Source organism: Gopherus flavomarginatus, chromosome 7, assembly GCF_025201925.1.
Source record: "Gopherus flavomarginatus isolate rGopFla2 chromosome 7, rGopFla2.mat.asm, whole genome shotgun sequence".
NCBI lineage: Eukaryota > Metazoa > Chordata > Testudines > Testudinidae > Gopherus > Gopherus flavomarginatus.
In genome coordinates this window covers 19958686-19979134 of record NC_066623.1, presented here as the reverse complement: position 1 = coordinate 19979134, position 20449 = coordinate 19958686, and the positions used below count along the sequence as shown (strand labels likewise).

Below are 20449 nucleotides of genomic sequence, written 5' to 3'. Positions count from 1 at the left end.
ATCAATCACTGCTCTGTTGCCAGTGTAACAGAGAAAGATATGTTTTGGCATCTTTCCTTTAAGTGAAGTCCTGTAAAACCTCTTTGGTTAGTAAGCTCGCCTGCTATAAGTTCTCCTCCTGAGCTTACTTAGGGTACTACAGGGCACCACAAATTCTAAGGCTGGCCCTGAATTCAGGTCACTGTGCACAGCTTGCAGGAAATTGAGGTTATTTTCAAAGGTGATGGGATTTCGGCACCCAATCCTGTTCAGACCAAGGCTGGATGTCTTCCTGGAAGACATGCATTAGCCAGGCACAAGTTATTGGGCTCAATAGAGGGCTAACTGGATGAAATCCTATGGCCTGTGTGACACAGGAGGTCAGATTTGATGATCTAATAGTCCCTTCTGGCCTAAAATCTGTAACTCCATGAATTTCTTTCCCTCCCAAATTCAAGGAGATCATGATTTTGTGGGACTACATAGATCAGCTCTGATGCTGGAAGAAACCTCTCTCCTTGGCAGGAGCAGTACATTTTATCTGTCTTGCCAATACCAAGGCCTCTCAGAGTGAGAGACTCTCCATTACTAATAATCCTGGGAAGAAGTATTTTAAATTTTCATGATTTGCACTTTGCACCACCTGAACTGTAATATATTACATGTGCCTTGGCAGTGAAGTGGGAATTACATGAGGGCTGTGTCCCCTTTTCTAAACAAATAATTTAAAGTTTTCACAATGCCAGTTATGTTAAATGTTATTACTCATTTCTTTGGGGAAAATGCAGAACTTAAGCGCAAATATAAAGTGACAATAAATGATATTACATTAGCCAGGCAAAAAAAAAGACTTGGAATTCGTATCAGTTCATTTTCTGAATCTCCTACTTCATCCTTTTACAGGAAAATCAGATTTTTAAAAGTTTCAGTAATAAATGTAATATTGTTCCTTGTTACATTTCACATTTACCCCACCCCTGCTTAAAACAAATGGTTTTAAATTTTTCTTTCTTTCTTTCTTTCTTTCTTTCTTTCTTTCTTTCTTTCTTTCTTTCTTTCTTTCTTCTTTCTTTCTTTCTTTCTTTCTTTCTTTCTTTCTCCTTCATCAGTTGAACATTTGGAATTGCCAACATTCTCTCTGCTGTTTATTTCCCGCCCAGGATATAGGTCATAGTTTTTAACATGCACACATAGCATCTGATCTGTTGTTCCTCACCTCAATATACCCATAATCTGCCAAAGCCAATACACCGTTACGCACAAAGGGCTTGATTCTGGATATATTGCTGACAAAGATAATTTTGCTTTTGACTCCAGTGGGATGAGGATTAGGCAGGGCCACCCAGAAGGGGGGGCAAGTTGGGCAATTTGCCCCAGGCCGTGCAGAGGCCCCCGTGAGAATATAGTATTCTATAATATTGCAACTTTTTTTTATTGGAAGAGGCCCCTGAAATTGCTTTGCCCCAGGGCTCCCTGAATCCTCTGGGCAGCCCTGGGATTAGGCCCAACATAGCTGGTGCATTTAGTTATAGACCTCTGTGACTGTTTTAATAAAAGACCTCATCAGCCAAAATTCTGCTTGTATGCAAGGATGAATATTACCTACAGGAAATGGAAATGCATAGCATATATGGCTCATGCCTACCTACATTGTCACTACTTTTAAAAGCCTAATAAAAACCCATTCTAGAGGGTTATTATTGATAGGTCTCACAGAAGAAATGTGTTTTAAGGAGGGATTTGAATGAAGAGTGAGAGTGTGATTGGTATTCATGCACTGTATCCAAACATGTATGCTTCATGAAAGGATGCACAAAGATAAGAGCAGGGAGAAGAGTCATTTAGGAAGGAGGTTTTGGCAGAACTTGGGTAGCAGGAAGAGGAGTACGAGAGGCAGAGTAGGAAAAGCAGAGGGGAGAGATGTCTGTGGGAACTGTCTGTTGCAGGACAGGAGCAGGTGCAGGAGACATTGCAATGCTTGAACAAGATGTGAAAGGTGATAGGAAACCAGAGAAAAAGAGCAGACTCAGAGGTTTCAGATTATTGAAGCGATTGAGAGGTGACATTTTTCATACTGGTCAAGATGTCAAAAATTAGAGGAAAATAATTCCAATATTAGGAAATGAGATGGAAATAGGGAATTTATGATGAACTAAATTACACAAAGGTTTCTATGGAATAATGGCCATTTGTCCTATACATAGAAATAGGGCCTGGAAAATCAGTGAGTTTGAGCTCACAGAATTCTCTAAACAGTGTTCCATTTGAGGAGCAGAATTTATTGCTTCTGGAATGGGCAGGAGACTTGGCCTTCTGAAGCCACAGACTGCGTGATGTCTGCAGAGAATGGATCTTGGGCCATCTTTGGAGAGATGGGTCATTGGCAATGATGTCTCAATACCCCCTCCCCCCCTGCTTCCAAGTCTTCCCCTCCACATACAGAATAGATTCATTAGGAATTGTGATCCCATGAGCCCCTGTAACTCATATGCCCAAGTGAGACTCTTTATCCCCTTCTAGAGGCTGATCTTTATAAGAGGCTAATGAGGATGCTGCAGCTGCCAGCCAGTGGACTTGGTTCTTTAGCTCAGAGGCAGAGGTTCATGCTTTTAGTGGGAGAGTTCCTGGGTTTAATCTCTGATGGTGATCCATGGTGGGCAGTAGCCATAATCCCACCTTGTTCTTGCCATAAAATCCCCCTTTATTTCAATGTGTGGAGGGTGATCTTACACTGTAGTACCCCAATCAGCTTAAGGGGGGGCCAAGCTATGGAGATCCTCTGTTTTCCTGGTCTGACTTCCTAGTTCCTGATTCCACAGCATACTAAAGGCTTCCATGTGCTCAGATGGAGTGTGCCTTGGAGCCATTGCTATCCCATAATGTGCCACTGTCCGAGCTCTGCTCCACTTAGCTTTCTGTAGTGGGGGAACCTGAGAGAACATGGGGTGTTTAGAGTAGCACTGTGGTCAAGGAGGTAGAGCATGGGCCTGAGAGCTGGTTTCTATTCCTGTCTCAGCCATTGACTTGCTGGTATGACTCAGCAAAGCACTTCCCCATTTCTGTTTCTGATTCCCGATCTGTATGATAAGGAGAACGATTGATGTGCTGTTATGTAAAGCTCTATGGATGAAGAGCATGACAGGTCTGGTAAGCATTATTATTATAAATAGCTGAGTGAAGGTGACTGAAGCAATAGTCTTAGGCTCTGGTCCATCAAAGCACTTAAGGATATGTTTAACTTTGTACATTTGAGTAACCCCCCTGACATTAATAGGGCTACTTCTATGTGGCAAGCACATGTTTAAGTACTTTGCTAGAGTGGGGCCTTAAAGACTGCAAGAGATAGCTAGGCTTGTTTCTGGAGAAGGGGGTGGGGTATGGCAGACGGGATCCAAAGAAAGAGAAGTGCTTCCATGTTGGGTTTGGCAGCTTTCTCCTCTTCCTAAAATGTCTTACAACCTATTTAAAACTTCATTTTGGAAGCAGCTTTCACAGGACAGTTCTACCATGGACACGAAGTGAAGCAAACACAGAATACTTTATTTCTGTCCCCTTTATTGCCTTTGCTATAAACAGCATCATCCCTGTTTAGATGAAAGGTGGGGCCTGGCTGGGAAATGTAGTAAGGAGTTTGTAAACAAGTTATAGCAGCAATATCATTTTGCCTAAAGATTCTCTGAGTTGGCATTTGTCTAGACCACTAGGGCACAGAGCTTGAAAGGGTCACAAAGTCTGTAGATAAAGGTCTAGCCAGCAGTAAAGCTACATGCTGAAAGATTTCGGTAGGATGAACACCATGTGTGAAGTTAAGCCCGTTCGTAAGTCTTTGCTAGATCGGGGCCTAGGTGAACACATACAAAAGCTGACAAGTGTTAAATGGTTCTTATTCAGCAATCACAGAGGCTAAACTGATCCCACTGATTGATAGACTGAAAATTATTTTTCAGCATGACATTGATGTGCATGTTGCTTTACAAAATGGATAAACATGGATCCTCTGTCACAAACAGCTTAAGCCCAGATCCTCAAAGGAGCTTAGGTGCCTAACTCCCGTTGATTCCCATTGATTTAAATGGGAATTAAGTGCCTAAATGCCTTTGGGAATCTGAGCCTTAGTCTAAGATGCTGAGCTGCTAGCACAGACCCTCGTGACCATGCTGAATCCTACTGAAGTCGAGGCCAGAATGACAGGAGGAGATGAGAACATAGGGAGGCATGTGCAAAGAAAAATGAGAGACAGGACTGTGTGGCTTTATGGGTCACTGGGGAGACTAATGCATGCTGACAGGGTGCAGTGAAGACCTTATTTATTTCTCTAGCTAAATGAGATTTTGAGTGAATGATTGCTTGTATTATAAATGCACAAAGGGCCATATTTAAGAAACCTCCTAAAAGAGTGGGAACCCCATGCAGGGCAATGCTCTCTAGGGAAGTTGCCTTCCTCATAACAGATCATTTCCACTGTAACTTCACCAGAAAGAAGCAAGCAGGGAGCCTGGGAATTTCTTTTGCTTCATTTTGTATTGAGATCTAATACACTTTGGTGCCCAATTCTCTATTCCTGGTGTCAGTTAGGAGTAACTGTTGGAGTCAGTGGAGTCACACTGTTGTAAAATGAGTGAGGGGAGAATGAGGCCTTCTGTGTTTTATAACAAATAACTGGTGAGATATATGGTGCCTTATTTTTAATTCAGACAATGGGATCCTGGTCTTATGATGGAACTGCTTCAAGGACATGTACAAATAAATTATCTCTGATCACAGTATTGATTGTGGAGGTTCCACTGTGGGGATTTTTTTATTATTACATAGTTCTACAGCCATTCGGCTGTAGATTCTTATAAAGTCTACTGCCATTTAGAGAGAGAGAGAAAGAAAGAGTGGGTGCGTGTTCAAAAAAAAAATTATTAAAAAAAATCACTAAGAATTTTGCATAAACAAAAATCACTCCATTGCTAAACTGGCAGAATGAAAATGATTTTCCATTTCTTTGTGAACAATTGGTACCATGTTTTGACCAGCTGTAGTTGAGACCTGTTCCAAAGACATCACTATAGAGATAGATACAGAGAGAGCCATATTAGGCAGAACTTGGTATAGTCTGTGGGAGGATTTCCCTGTGACGGGATCACAGAAGCCCCCTTGGGGCTGCCAACTGATGTGCCAAGACTACTTCTGCCCCTGCTTTCCTCCCCTGGCACCTTTGGACTTCAGTGCCCTGCCTGGTTTGAAGTAGACTCGCTAGCCTGCTGCAAACCCAGATCCAGGTCTGAACCACGTCCCCTAACAGCTGTAGGCGTAGCTGAAAGCAGCTTAAGAAGTGTTCCTGTTTTTAACATTTAGATGCCCAGCTCCGATTGGGGTTCAAACCCCAAATAAATCCATTTTGCCCTGTATAAAGCTTATACGGGGTAAACTCATAAATTGTTCACCCTCTATAACATTGATAGAGAGATATGCACAGCTATTTACCCCTTCCCCCAGGTATTAATACATACTCTGGGTTAATTAATAAGTAAAAAGTGATTTTATTAAATACATAAAGTAGGATTTAAGTAGTCCAAGTAGTAACAGACAGAACAAAGTAAATTACTAAACAAAATGAAATAAAACATGCAAGTCTAAACCTAATACAGTAAGAAAACTGAACACAGATAAAACCTCACCCTCAGATGTTTCAATAAGCTTCTGTCACAGACTGGACACTTTCCTAGTCTGGGCACAATCCTTTCCCCTGGTACAGCCCTTGTTCCAGCTCAGGTGGTAGCTAGGGGATTTCTCATGATTGCAGCCCCCTTTGTTCTGTTACACCCCCTTATATGATTTTGACACAAGGTGGGAATCTTTTGTCTCTCTGGATTCCCAACCCTCCCCCCCCCCCGACCCTTCTAAATGGAAAAGCACCAGGTTTAAGTTGGATTTCAGTACCAGGTGACATGGTCACATGTACTGTGAGACCCCAAGCTTTCATTCCTCCCAGCCTGACTCACAGGAAGGCCTGCCTGCCAACAGAGCCATCCATAGTCAATTGTCCTGGTTGATGGGAGCCCTCAAGATTTCAAACCACCATTAACAGCCCACACTTTGCATAATTACAAGAGGCCATCAGAGAGAGATTTCATATTTCTAGTTTCAGTTACAAGAGTGATACATTGATACAAATAGGATGACCACACTCAGTAGATTATAAGCTTTGTAATGATACTTTACAAGAGACCTTTTGCATAAAGCATATTTTAGTTACATTATATTCACACTCATTAGCATACTTTTATAAAATCATTTAGAGTACAACATCACATTCTCTACCACCTGATGGAGCTCATTCCTATTGCTGAATACTGCTAATCTAACCCCAACTGGGTGATTTTTTACCCATGTGACTGGGCACTTGGTGAACAAGGGGTTAACTTCAGCTCAACACTCAGCACCCCTTGCATTGGCTTTAACAATGACTGTTCAGCAATAAAGTGGGGAGATTACCCTTACAGCTATAGGATCCACACTCAGCCTGTCTTTTTTCTGCCCAGTCATTTCACCAGCTGCCTAATCAAGATACTTTTGGAGAGCAAATATTTGGCCTTTGGACTGTACCAGGTTGTATGTAATAGAAGAGCACTCCTAAATGCCTCTGTTACAGCTCTATCACACCCCTGCAAATTAATCTGATCAGTGGAGCAATTAGGACCCCACCCACACAATGCTAGAGCAACTAGCAAAGGGGGCTCACATAGTTTCTCTGATAATTGAGGACTAGCTTCACCAATGTCACCAATGTTAGTGTAGTGCTGCCAGGACTCAGTTTGGGCTTACTATAGTCTAAAAGGCTATTTTAATAGAAATGTGTTTGAATCACTTCTTCTGACTCTCTTTTAAGGCTGTTGTGATTACTACTGTAACAGATAATATGGAAAGGGATATTATTCAAGGGTATAAATATTAGCTATTAGCTACGTGCTTTGCATTTGAACCCACAGGGTGGTTTCCTCCTTCTCCAAGTTTCACATGATTTAAGTGCAGAAGGAGAATCCTAGGGACACTTCCTGCTCCAAATCAGGCTTGATATTCTTCATTTTACAATTACTGGCCAACTTTCTTCAACAGCTTTTTAGGGATTGCCAAGAAATTCCCATACTTTGAATGACCAAGTTCCTCAGAGTTCCAGAATTTTGTTCCTCACGTGGGTCTTTTGCCTTTTTGTCGAAGCCCTCATTTTAGAAACTTTATGTTCCATTTCTCTCTCCAATAGTGGTATTTTTTTTTTTTAAGGGATGGAGTTGACATCTCTCAGCTGTTAGGTTTCTGAGTATGTCTATCTGATCTTCTACTAGCCAACTCTAGGTATAGTCATGTGTTCAGTGTGTAACATTTATTTTGGTGGGTTTAATACAAAATACTTTATCTAGTTATTCTGCCTAGATTTATAAAACGGTTCCATATAGCTCAAAGTTGTAGTGTTAATAATTTGACATTGTCCCTCTAAAAACCTGTAGCTGTAGCACCTTGGATTATGCCTCATCATTCTTAAAAGCTAAATAGGAACAGGATTGGTCAGCACTTTATGTGAAAACTTTTCAGGAAAAGGTGGAAAGTGGTATGGGTGCTCAGGGCCTGATTGGGAGTTCTCAGCATCTCACAGAATTGGGCTTTTAATAAATTATGCTCTTTCTTTAGAGGGGCTAATGGGCTGTGCTGTTGCAAGTTCTGTCATTTGGGTGGGATATAAAAGTTATGTCTTTGGTCCTGTAGCTATTAAAGAGCAGAAGTAATAATCTCAATGTCCTAGCACAACATAAGTAATTATATATAGTCTATTGGAACGCCTTTTGCAGATTCAATTGGATGCCATATTCTTTACTGTTGTGTAGTGCTGCAGTTAAATAGCTAATGTTTCATCTCAGAGGTGGCTGCATTTCAATGATGGATGAAGTTATTTTATCTAATCTAATCTATTTTATCTCGTTCTCCAATTGTATTAATATTTATAATACATTTGAGAGTGGCCAGTGAAATGGCATATAGAAAAGCAATTTATTTAAGATAACAAAAATGCCTGCTTTGCACTTAAAGCTTAAAAGCGTTGACATTTTTCAGGTGATTGTGAAAACAAGAACAGAATATCAGCCTGACCAGAAGAACAAAGGAAAACTCAGGGTGCCAAAAATTGCTGAATTCACAGTCAGTTTCACTGATGGCGTAACAGAAAGATTAAAGGTAAGAAATGGTTGTTGCCTGCTACCTTGAGATGTCAGCATTATATATTGCAGAATAACTGATACAATGCAACAGTGAAAATCTCAAAACTTAATGCTGTACTCACTGCTGGGGTCAAAGAGAGTTTTGCCTTTATAAGGACTGGGCTTTGCAGTGTTGTTGTAGCATGTTGATCCCAGCATAGTAGAGAGACAAGGTGGGTGAGATAATATCTTTTATTGGACCAGCTTCTGTTGGTGAGAGAGACAAACCTTTGGCTTTCAAAGAGCTCTTCTCTAGGTCTCAATTTAGGCTGTTATTTTAGGAAAGAACACAGAAATATCCCAGAGAAAGAGTTTTCCTATCCTGGGAAAAAATTTGATATTTCAAACATTTTCCCCCTCTTGAATCATGACTAAATGTGAAAATCTCAAAAATTTTTGCCAACTGACAACCCCAAAATATTTTGGGTTCAGGTCAATTGAAACATTTTGGTTTTACATTTTCTAAATATTTTGTTTTGATCTGTATCTTTTAAATTAATACTTTAAAAAACTATAACTAGCTTACCTTTTGAAACAAATCACTTTGAACCGAAAAAGATTAATTTTAATGTTTCAACACTTTTGAAACTTTTTCCCCAAAATTTGTATAAACCAAGAGATTTGTCAAAACTGACCCTTTCAGCGAATTGACATTTTCCAGTGAAAAAAAATCTTTTCAAAAAAATTACCAACCAGCTCTACTCACAGCCAAAAAAGAGCCCTGTCTGGTGAGGTAATGAGTGCGCTCAACTTTTCTTGACTGCAGCTGAACTGGGGAGGCTTAGCTCCTCCTAAAATCAGACCCAAAATGTGGCACAAAAAACATTAGAGCTGCTCAGAGGAAATATTTGAATTAAGCAATACACAATATGGAATGCAATCTTATAAGGTCTGATCCTGTGTCTATAGTAGCATTTAGTAAGGTCTGATCCTGTGTCTATAGTAGTCATATAGTAAGGTCAATTACAATTTTGTCATTAACTTAAATGGGAACAGGATCCGGCCCCAAAGGGAGAAGACTTGTGTCTGGTCCAACAGTCCTTGTCCCTGAAAAGCTAGGACTGGGCTTGTAATAATGTAAGACTTGGTTCAATTCCTTGCTGTAGATTTCTGGATGTTACGTCACATGCACACTTTGCAGTCCATTATTTTGCCCAATTGCTCTTGTTTCTGTATAAGACATTGAGACATGAATGTCTCAGCAAAGTCTGAAACTAAGAACAATGCAGACTACAAGTAGAAACACAATTTTGTTACAGCTATCCTCACTACCTCAGGAGACAAACATCACTTTGGACACCCTAGTATGTCAAAATGTAATACACAAAACCACGATCCAGTACAAATCAGTTTAATTGGTCTTTATTGCAGTTTGAGACTTGACGGTTCAGCTTTCTAGAATGTTCAATTTTTTTTAACAGCATTTTTGTAAAACACTGTTGAATTGTTTAATTTCTGCTTTTAATCAATTCACCAAGTAGCACATGTGGGTAACTCCATTGATTTGATCTGGGACATTTAAATCCGTGACTCATTTTCAAGTGGTCTATGAATAAATGTTAGTGGTCTCATTTTTTCAGGAGGCATGTTGTGCTTTGATCTCAGTTAGTTACATGGGGCCATATCATGCTATTGATTTTTACTGCATTGATATTATCAATGACACAATTGCCTAGAACTTTTCATACCCATTTTCCACCAATAGTGCCACTGCAGATGTCTCAGCAACAGTGTAAATGCTACTATAAACTGTAATCCCGGGTCATGGAAACCACAGCATACATATCCCAGTGTGTATTATGCAAACCAACAGTAGAACTAGATACTGTACCTGGGAAACAGATTTACAGAGGAATAAAATACATCATGCTATTTTCAAGATGTGCATTGTGCCAGAGCAGTGGTTCTCAACCTGCGACCTGTGGGCCCCTTGCAGCCCAATCAGCACAATGCTGTGGCCCATGTGACACCCTCAGGACCATACAGGTAGTATTGGATGCGGCCCACATAACACATTGTGAGCAACATATGCGGTCCACAATGGTAAATTAGTTGAGAATCATTGTGCTAGAGGCACCCAATAAATGGAATTGTTGTCATTACCGTAACTATGTACTACCATCTATTTAGAGCTCAATCCTGTAGTCCTCAATCTGGAAACAGACAATGCAAGATCAGATTTTAATTCCATCCAAGGATCTGGCCCTGTTATTTAAAAAGAAGCCAAGAACATTTGATCCTTCTGTTTTACACATGTTGGAGGCCCATGATTTATTATAATATATGGTTAAAAATATAGTCCGCCTAAGTGTATAAGTCTTGTTTCATCTTCTCCTGTTATGAGTTTCTTATTTTTCCAATTACTCAGTCCCCCAGCCTGCTTCTATAGCTCAGATCCTCCTCTTGAATTTTTTGTGCTCTCATCTTTATATTTCTAGTCCATCTCTTTCCCTCCCCTTGCCATCTACTCTTGATCTCTTCCCCACACATAGTGTAAGTAGCCTGGCCAAGAGACTGGCCATGGGGAAACAGGCTGTGATGCCAAAGCCCATGTCAGACACATCAATGTGTAAATGTTTAAATTGGCTTTCCTTTTGCTGCATTGGAGGGCTGCTGTGGACCCACAGCTCTTCCCATGCAGCCTGGCAGCGCAACCGTTTCTTTTTAAAGCTGTTTCCTTTCCCCTAAACCCATATGATTTTCATTCTGTACTTTTCACTGTCACTTATTAATCACTCAGTGGATAAGACTATAAATCTCTACCTGCCTGTTTTTCATGAGGCTTCCATGTATTGTATTAGGTCTGTGGTATTATTTCCTAACCAAATTGAGCTGAGATAATAGATTATATTTTATTGCTTTTGTACTGGATTTTTTTCTATTATGCTTCATTTTTACATGGATGCATGTTTTAGGAAAGTTATTAAAAATACCTCCCTCTGGTTATAGGCAGGTCTATTATCTGATACTGATTAAATCATTTTGCATTTGCTTTCTGTAAGAGGAAAGCACAGTAAATGCTTAACTTTTATTATCTCAGTTTGGGCTAAATTTTTAAAAGCTTTTTTCCCTCCTTCCTCCTTCTTCCTTTTTATTTATTTTTTATTTTATTTTTAAAGACCATATAAATGAGATCATAATTTTCTGTTACTGGCTAGTTGCTCTGTACAGCAATCCAGTGAGTGATATCTTGGAAATATCATCCACATGTTCTCATTAATGGGCCAATTAAAATTAGAGTATTTGTATACACGTGAATCAGATCCTCAGTTGTAAAACTGGAGCAGAATCTGGCCATATGTATCCTAGGCCAGATGAGTCATCCCATTGATTTCAACAGGATGAATAGGGTAGGGAAGGAGAGCGAGCTGTGGGTCAACAGCTGATGTGGGGTGGAGGTGAGGAAACAGGCAAGAAGGTAACCAGGAGATTGATTTTCTAATGCTCATGTACATGTCATTTTACTGTTGGATTAGGCACTCGGTAAATCAAGTGTCATCCTTAAAGGATAAGAAATGAGGTGTCTTGCTTCCTGCTTTCCCCGCTAAGGGCAGTATTATCATCAGTTCAGCCAGAAATAAATGTTTTGATAATAAGGCAAAGTGAGACTATCATTAATAACCATGGGTGGAAAGAAGCTGCTGGAATTCCATGTATGATTGTTACCCACCTGCTGCTGCTTCTCCCTCCGCCTGTCAATGTTCCTTATCTAGTGCAAGGGTTCTCACAATAAATTTTTTGGTGGCCTCAGAGTGCGGCCACCAACACTCGCTGATGGCTGTGCTGACAATTTTTCCTAAAATACTGAATTAACTTTAGGAAAAACAAATAAATATCCACATATACATGTCCAAATCATTGTAATTTATTTATGTAGGATTTAATCATAGACTCATAGATTTTAAGGTCAGAGGGGACCATTATGATCATCTAGTCTGACCTCCTGCCAATGCAGGCCACAGAATCTCACCCACCCACTCCTGTATCAAACCTGTGTCTGAGCCACTGAAGTCCTCAAATCATGGTTTAAAGACTTTAAGGTTCAGAGAATCTTCCAACAAGTGACCCATGCCCCACGCTGCAGAGGAAGGCAAAACCCCCCCAGGGCTTCTGCCAATCTGCCCTGGAGGAAGATTCCTTCCCGACGCCAAATATGGCGATCAGCTAAACCCTGAGCATGTGGGCAAGACTCACCAGCCAGACACTCAGGAAAGAATTCTCTGTAGTAACTCAGATCTCACCCCATCTAATATCCCATCACAAGCCATTGGCATATTTATCGCTAGTAGTCAAAGACAAATTAATTGACAAAATTAGGCTATCCCATTATACCATCCCTTCCATAAACTTATCAAACTTAGGGTACGTCTACACTACCCGCCGGATTGGCGGGTAGTGATCGATCTGTCGGGAATCAATTTATTGTGTCTAGTATAGACGTGATAAAGTCAATCCCTCGATCGCTCTGCCGTCGACTCCGGAACTCCACCGTGGCGAGAGGCGGAAGCGGAGTCGACGGGGGAGCGGCAGCGCTTGACTCGCCACTGTCCTCACAGCCAGGTGAGTCGACCTAAAATATGCCGACTTCAGCTACGCTATTTGCCTACCTGAAGTTGTGTATCTTAGGTCAACCCCCCCACCCCCTCTGCCCACTGTAGACCTAGCCTTAATCTTGAAGCCAGATATGTCTTTTGCCCCCACTGCTCCCCTTGGAAGGCTGTTCCAGAACTTCACTCCTCTGATGGTTAGAAACTTTCATCTAATTTCAAGTCTAAACTTCCTGATGGCCAGTTTATATCCATTTGTTTTTGTGTCCACATTGGTACTGAGCTTAAATAATTCCTCTCCCTCCCTGGTATTTATCCCTCTGATATATTTATAGAGAGCAATCATATCTCCCCTCAGCCTTATTTTGGTTAGGCTAAACAAGCCAAGCTCTTTGAGTCTCCTTTCATATGATGGGTTTTCCATTCCTCGGATCATCCTAGTAGCATAGGCGGCAGGTTATATGGGATCGAGGTGCCCGGGCTCCAGGAATATTCAGGGCTGGGGGCTCTGCTCCAGCAATATTTGGAGCTGGGTCTCTCCCCTGGCCCTGCCTGGATCGGGCCCCGTCCCCCGCGGGTCCCCCCACCAGGCCTCGCCCCGCCGCGTCCCTGCCTGGAGCAGGTCCCAGCCCCCGCCCTGCCACCCCTCCCCCTGTGTGTCCCCCCCGCCGCGTCCCTGCCTGAGAGAAAGCAGCGCACGCCTCTCCCCTGCCTGCTCGTGCTGCCAGAGAGCGGCTCCTGGCAGAACTGCTGTCTGTTGCCCCAGGGTCATAGTGCCTGCCCTCCATAATGGCAAGGCAGGCTCCCTTACCTTGTCCTGCCCCTGAGCCTCTCCAACATCCCAAACCCTCATCCCCAGCCAGAGCCCTCGTCCCCCTGCACCCTAATCCTCATCCCCAGCCAGAACCCTTGTCCCTCCGCACCCTAATCCTCATCTCCAGAGCCCTCATCCCCCTGCACCCTAATCCTCAGCCCCAGCCGGAGCCCTCATCCCCCTGCACCCTAATCCTCTGCCCCAGCCCTGAGCCCCCCCCACATCATGAACACCTCATCCTCAGCCCCACAGCCCTCACCTCACACCCCAACCCTCTGCCCTGAGCCCCCTCCTGCATCGTGAACCCCTCAGCACCAGCCAGAGCCCTCATCCCCCCACACCCTAATCCTCAGCCCCAGCCCTGAGCCCCCTCCTGCATCATGAATCTCTCATCCTCAGCCCCACAGCCCTCATCCCTGCACTCCCTCCTGTCCCCAAACTCCCTCCCAGAGGGTGCACTTCCTCCCCCTTCCCACACACCCCTTCCCACCCCCAAACTCCCTCCCAGAGGCTGCACCTCTCACTCCTTCCTATGCCCCCACCCCCAACCCAGAGCCTGCATCCAAACTCTGTCCCAAAGCCTGCAACCCTCACCCCCTCCTGCACACCCACCCCGGGCCCCAGCCCGAAGCCTGCACCCAGCACCCAAAATCCATCCCAAAGCCTGCACCCTGCACCCCTCCTGCACCCTAATCCCCAGCCCGGGACCTGCACCCCAGACCTCCCCCCCAACCCCTCCCAGAGCCTTAGGCAGGTGGGGGCAGAGTTTGGGGGGGGCGGAGTTGGGGGGCGGGTTCTGGGCACCACCAAAATTTCTACAGACTTGCCACCCATGCCTAGTAGCCCTTCTCTGAACCTGTTCCAGTTTGAATTCATCCTTCTTAAACATGGGAGACCAGAATTGCACACAGTATTCCAGATGAGGTCTCACCAGTGCCTTGTATAATGCTACTAACACCTTATCTCTACTGGAAATACCTTGCCTGATGCATTCCAAGACTTCATTAGCTTTTTTCATGGCCATATCACATTGGCGGCTCAGTCATCCTGTGATCAACCAATACTCTGAGGTCCTTCTCCTCCTCTGTTATTTCCAACTGATGCCTCCCCAGTTTATAACAACAGTTCTTGTTATTAATCCCTAAATGCATGACCTTGCACTTTTCACTATTAAATTTCATCCTGTTACTATTACTCCAGTTTACAAGGTCATCCAGATCTTCCTGTATGATATCCCGGTCCTTCTCTGTATTGGCAATACCTCCCAGCTTTGTGTCATCCTCAAACTTTATTAGCATATTCCCACTTTTTGTGCCAACGTCAGTAATAAAAAGATCAAATAAGATTGGTCCCAAAACTGATCCCTGAGGAACTCCACTAGTAACTTCCGTCCAGCCTGACAATTCACCTTTCAGTATGACCCGTTGTAGTCTCCCCTTTAACCAGTTCCTTATCCACCTTTCAGTTTTCTTATTGATTCCCATCTTTTCCAATTTAGCTAATAATTCCCCATGTGGAACCCTATCTTACTGAAATTGAGGTAATTTAGATCCACTGTGTTTCCTTTGTCTAAAAAATCTGTTACCTTCTCAAAGAAGGAGATCAGGTTGGTTTGGCACGATCTACCTTTTGTAAAACCATGTTGTATTTTGTGCCAGTTACCTTGACCTCAATGTCCTTGACTACTTTTTCCTTCAAATTTTTTTCCCAAGACCTTGCATTCTACAGATGTCAAAATGACAGGTCTGTAGTTGCCTGGATCACTTTTTTTTTTCCTTTCTTAAAAGATATTCAGACTCAGTAATAAAAATAATTTACAGTTGTCTCTATTCTTTACTGGACCTAAACAGAATAGAAACATAAATAAGGCGCTTTGCATGTTCTTGTCTTGTTGTTGTTGTTTCTTTTGCTTTTTTGGTTGCACTTTTTTTTCTTCTAAGACTTGCTAGCTGGTAGGTCTTCCGCTGTGAAAAGTAATATTTGTATGTTTGTTAATATCACTTTTCACAGCAGACTTATTCAGCCCAGGCAAGCCCTGGGACAAGTTTAAGTCCCGAATGGGGAGGTGAGCAGGGAGGCAGCAGGCTCTGGGGACAATGGCAGGGGTGGTGAGCCTGAGGCCGGAGCCTGGAACCTGAGCCTGTCAGCGCGTGGACGGAGCCCAAAGCCCCGTGGCGGAAGCATGCCTCCCCTACCCCTGGAAAAGTGGGGAATTCATTATCTGTCTGCACCTTCAGAGTTTTTGTCTTTGGAGGGGGGCAGGGCCCAACTGCTGCTGGTGGCCCTGGAAGAGGGGCCACTGCTTTGCTCCCCCACCCCATCAAAGCCCAGATGACTGGGGCCTCAAAGAAAGGTCCTGGTGGCCACATGCGGCCACAGTGGTTGCATTTGAGAAACACTGATCTAGTTTGTCAACTCTTTTCTCTGTGTTAAATTCCCAGGGCCATCTGGGGGGGGGGCTGCAAGGGCAAGTGGGGCAATTTGCCCCAGGCCCCGCAGGGGCCCCACAAGCCCTGGCCCTGCGGTGGTCTGGGTCTTCGGTGGCATTTCAGCAGCCAGAAGTCCTTCAGTCACTCTGGGTCTTCGGTGGCATTTTGGTGGCAGAGGGCCCTTCAGTGCTGCCAAAGACATTGAGTGAGTGAAGGCCCCCCCACCGCCAAAATGCCTCCAAAGGCCCGGTCCACTGCTGGGTGAGTACAAGCACCACAGTTTCCCCACTTTGCCCCAGGTCCCCTGAGTCCTCTGGGCAGCCCTCTAAATTCCTCTCTGCCTTTGGTCACTTTGGTACAGGAAAGTTCACAGGGAAAGGAGGAGGTTTTCTGAAGGTTTTCATTTTTTCCAAGCCATGTAGTTACATCACAGAGAACTCTTTTCCTTCTCTGGGGAAGTTTCAAGGCCATATGTACACGACAGTCAAATCCTCAGATGCCCTTTATTTTGCTGTACTGGATATCTTTTATTGAAGATGCTAATAAATTATTAGACAGCCTTTTAACATGAGGCTGCCAAAGTAAGAATCGAAGCTTATATATGTGTCTCTTTCATCCATCTAGAACACTACAGATCTGATCTCTTTAATTATCATAAAGTCTGACAGCAGCAACTGTCCCCAGGCAATGATTCTTATTTCAGTCTTGCCTCTTCCTGGAATTTTAGATAGTTTCTGCAGCTTGTCACTTCTAATATATGACATTGTGTTTCTTTACAGCTCAGCACAGTGTGTCCTGGAACTTTGACCAATTAGGCTTATTTTTCAGCTAGTTGAGTCATCTCATCCATAGTTTGACAAATGTTTAAATAGCTGTGTGTAGACAGGTTACAAGAAAATGATGTTAAAATAGCATTAAGGTGGAGCCGTCTATACACAGAAGGAATTTCTTTCCTTTTTTTATCCCTTGCCCCTCCAGAGAAGAAATGACAAAATGTTTCTAAGCCAGTTGGCAGTGGTTTGTGTGTTTTATCCCTTCTGGGCTGATATACATTTATAGAGTGCCTCTCTAGGAGGTTTTTGAACTGGCTTTGGCTGTTTTCCTCTCACTCTGTGATACTGAGGTATTCTCAGCCCTCCATGAGATCCCACAGGTCCATCAACAAGGGGCAGGGTGAGGATATAGAGATTACTTTGAAATACATAGCAGTTATTTGCCATGCTGTCAGGGCTGTGCTTATTACTATCCCTTTTGTTAGGTAACAAAGCCGTGGTGCAGTAGATAAGAGCTGGTAGTTAAATGCATGATCATCGAGGTGCCTTACAGCCCTGCCAAGACAGTGTATTGCTTTCTGGAGAGTCAGAATGGATCCAGGCTTACCTATATCAGGTGAGGCTCACCTCTTCTATAGCCTATGACATTGCAGATGATGGCTTCTGAGAACAAGCTGGTGATGTGCTAATATTGTACGGCAATTCTGAAGTGGCCATGTTAGCATCTTTCTGTCAAACTCAGGACATGTCAAATGCTTTTCTGGTTTCAAGGCACATTATTCTTTGAAGGTTTTTGGCTATTTGGAAGAGCAGTGTCTCCAATGGTTCCCTTTGCCTTTCTACCTTTTCAACCTTCCAGTTAATATAGAAGCCTCTGATTCAGTTACTCTTTGTTCCCCATCTCCTCTCCCCCTTATACAAGCAAGTAATTTCCCTGTGTGACCAGTGTGACTTCAGTAATCACTAAACTCTTTGAAAGCTGTGGAGCACTGGCCTTCATAGCTGAGTAGTTTAGTGCATCAGATGCGGGGATGGACTGTAGATACCATCTATTGCAAGACTTCCACATTTCTTTGCTTTTTATGGATCCTCCTCTTGAGAAAGCTAAATTCATTGGTTTCTGGACATTGAAGTAATAAAACCACACTCTTGTATCTAACAGAACAAGGTTGAGAGTGGATGGATAGGGGAGAAATGAAGATATTTCAGATGTTGTTTTCTTGTGAGCAATTTATCTAGCTGGAAAATCAGTTGCACGTATTGATCATTGCTTCACTAAACAAGATTGGAAATTTCACCCTTTGCTATAAGGTAGCCAGATCTATTTTCAGAATCACTGGCTGTGTAATCCTTTCCTTTTGAGAATGCAATCACAATGCATTTCTTATCACTCCAAATCAGAAAAAATCCAGAGATTGCTTGGAGGAAGGTATTTCTAATATGCAGTGGGATTAATGATTCAACTCACTTTTCAGCAGGTTCCCAAAGTGCAATGGAACCCATTTAAATATGCCTGTTACCTGAATACACATACCAAAGCAATAAGCTTCCTCTGACCCAGAGTCAAAGAAGCGAAATTAAACCACAGAGTCTATTTCAGAGTCATGTTTATTCACTAAAAAGTAAATTGCAATAAAAGCTTTTCCCTCCAAAGGAGAGAGCCTGGTTGCCTCAAGCCAAACCCTGCACGGCAGACAATGTGATAATCTCTTGCTGATCAAAAGCGTGCATATATTTAATGCCTTTGTCTCAGAATTAAGAATGGCTTTATATTATGGATTGATGATGGGGCAGCGCCAAACATTCTGCTAGTATAAATGGGGGCAGGTCCATTGACATCAAAGGCGTTTCATCTACTTACACCAGTAGAACATTTGGCCCCTCCTTGTCCAAGAGGTTACTTAGATAGATTTTGCAATGCAAGCACACTCATCTTGTAGGCACTGCATTTCTTAAGGAAAGAAAGAGTGCTTGGCTCATTCTCCTATTGGAGTGATTAGGGGAGTTTTGCCATTGACTTTAGTAGCGGCACATTTGGGTCCAGAATCTTTATTTATGTATTTCTGTAGCTGAAATCTGCTGAGATGCCACCAAGAGTTTCTTACACTGCATGGTGTAAAGAGTTTGCTGTGTGAATTTTTGCCTGCCAAAGGCATGTCCAAATTATTGCACCTTGATTTGTATATTGATTTTGTAACATGTTGCACTGTAACATGGACAGATGGATGGATCAGCTACACATCCATCCACGCATTTTTAAAAGGGCACATCGCCATTGCATCTGGGATACCAAGCATGGTACTCTATTGTTCTCCCCGGTGATATTCTGCTCTGCCATGCTCCCTCATTGCCCTCCCCCGCAAGCATGTCATTCTTCCACCTCCCCTGCCCCTGGGTGCTGTTCTGCAACACTCCCAGTAAGATATTGACCTGCCATGCTCTCCATATGTGTCTCCATAGGAGGGGAATGAATGTGCTCTGCTTCTCCATAAGTTGCTGTTCTCCCATGCCTGCCCACAGGGTGCTGGTCTCCCACTCTTCCATGTAAGGCACTGCTTTTCCACATTTCCCTGTAGGACTCTGCTCTGTGCTGATATTCCAATCACTAACCTGCAGACAGATACTTACTTAAAAGAAAAGAGTCTGGTATGTGTCCTTGTACCCATTCACTGTAGATCTGTATTTTTAAATAAAAGGATCCTTCAATTACTAAGTTGCCACAGGGCACAGTTACTGATGGGGGTGGGGGCAAAGCTTGTGTGCAGGAGTTATGCAGTTTTCCCTACTTCTTTTTAATAATAATAATAACAATTAATAATTAATAATAATAAGAACAGTGTTACCATAGCAACTGCCACATCATGTATCAGATATCTTTGAGATGCAGGATGCTGCTGAAAGATCATATTACGGTCCCTAATGCCAATGGTGCTTCGGGGAGGGAACATGCTCTAATAAACAGAGATTTTTCTCATTTTAGTGATAACTGTTAATGCAACTGGGTTATTCTTTCCGGGCTACACTCTACGCATGGTGCTCTAATGTTCTTTATCTTCCAGGAAAGCCAGGGGCAAAATGAAGAGTTACAAGTGGAAGTGAATGGGTAACATGGAGACAGGGGAACTGCCGGAGTGAGTGTGATAGGAGTGAAATGCAAGCTGTAGTGAAAACTTCTTGTTACTCGGGGTACATCCAGCATAGGTAGTGTGGCAATGTGCTTTCCTGGTTGCTCAGACTGTGTAGAATGTCCTGGGTCTCATTCAGCTTCAGGATGTTTCTCTTTTAATCTGAGGTGAAAAACTTGAAATGTTAGAAGGTTTCGCTGCTTATCCATGTTCTTTAGGAGTATTCATCTACTACCAGACTTAGCTCCCTACCTTTGCAGATAAATCTCCTTCCTCAGCAGGCTCTGACTCCCTTCTACTCCATCTGACATGGTGTTGTCTGAGGGGAATTGGATGGTTGCCTGTTCACTCCCTCTGGCATATTCTTTGTGATGGGGTGGCCCCCAACGAATCTGAGTCTTCTGAAGAAGGTGACTGGGTAGCCTTTTCCCTGGGGCTCCAGCCTTAGGCTTTCTTCTAGGATGGCCAGGAGGAATTCTCTTCCACTTCGGTGTGATGGGTTACGGTGCCTCCTTAGTGAGTTGGCTGATTCCATCACTTATGGT

The 20449-nt window shown here is 43.1% G+C and overlaps 1 protein-coding gene across 1 annotated transcript in view; it reads left to right on the top strand.

Moving 5' to 3' along the window:
• The window catches only part of NSG2 (neuronal vesicle trafficking associated 2), a 45581-nt gene that overhangs the window by 3603 nt on the left and 21529 nt on the right, over positions 1-20449 (top strand). The window contains exon 3 of the mRNA XM_050962870.1: positions 8074-8193. Coding sequence (XP_050818827.1) covers positions 8074-8193 — 120 coding nt within the window. The remainder of the gene's footprint in view (positions 1-8073; positions 8194-20449) is intronic.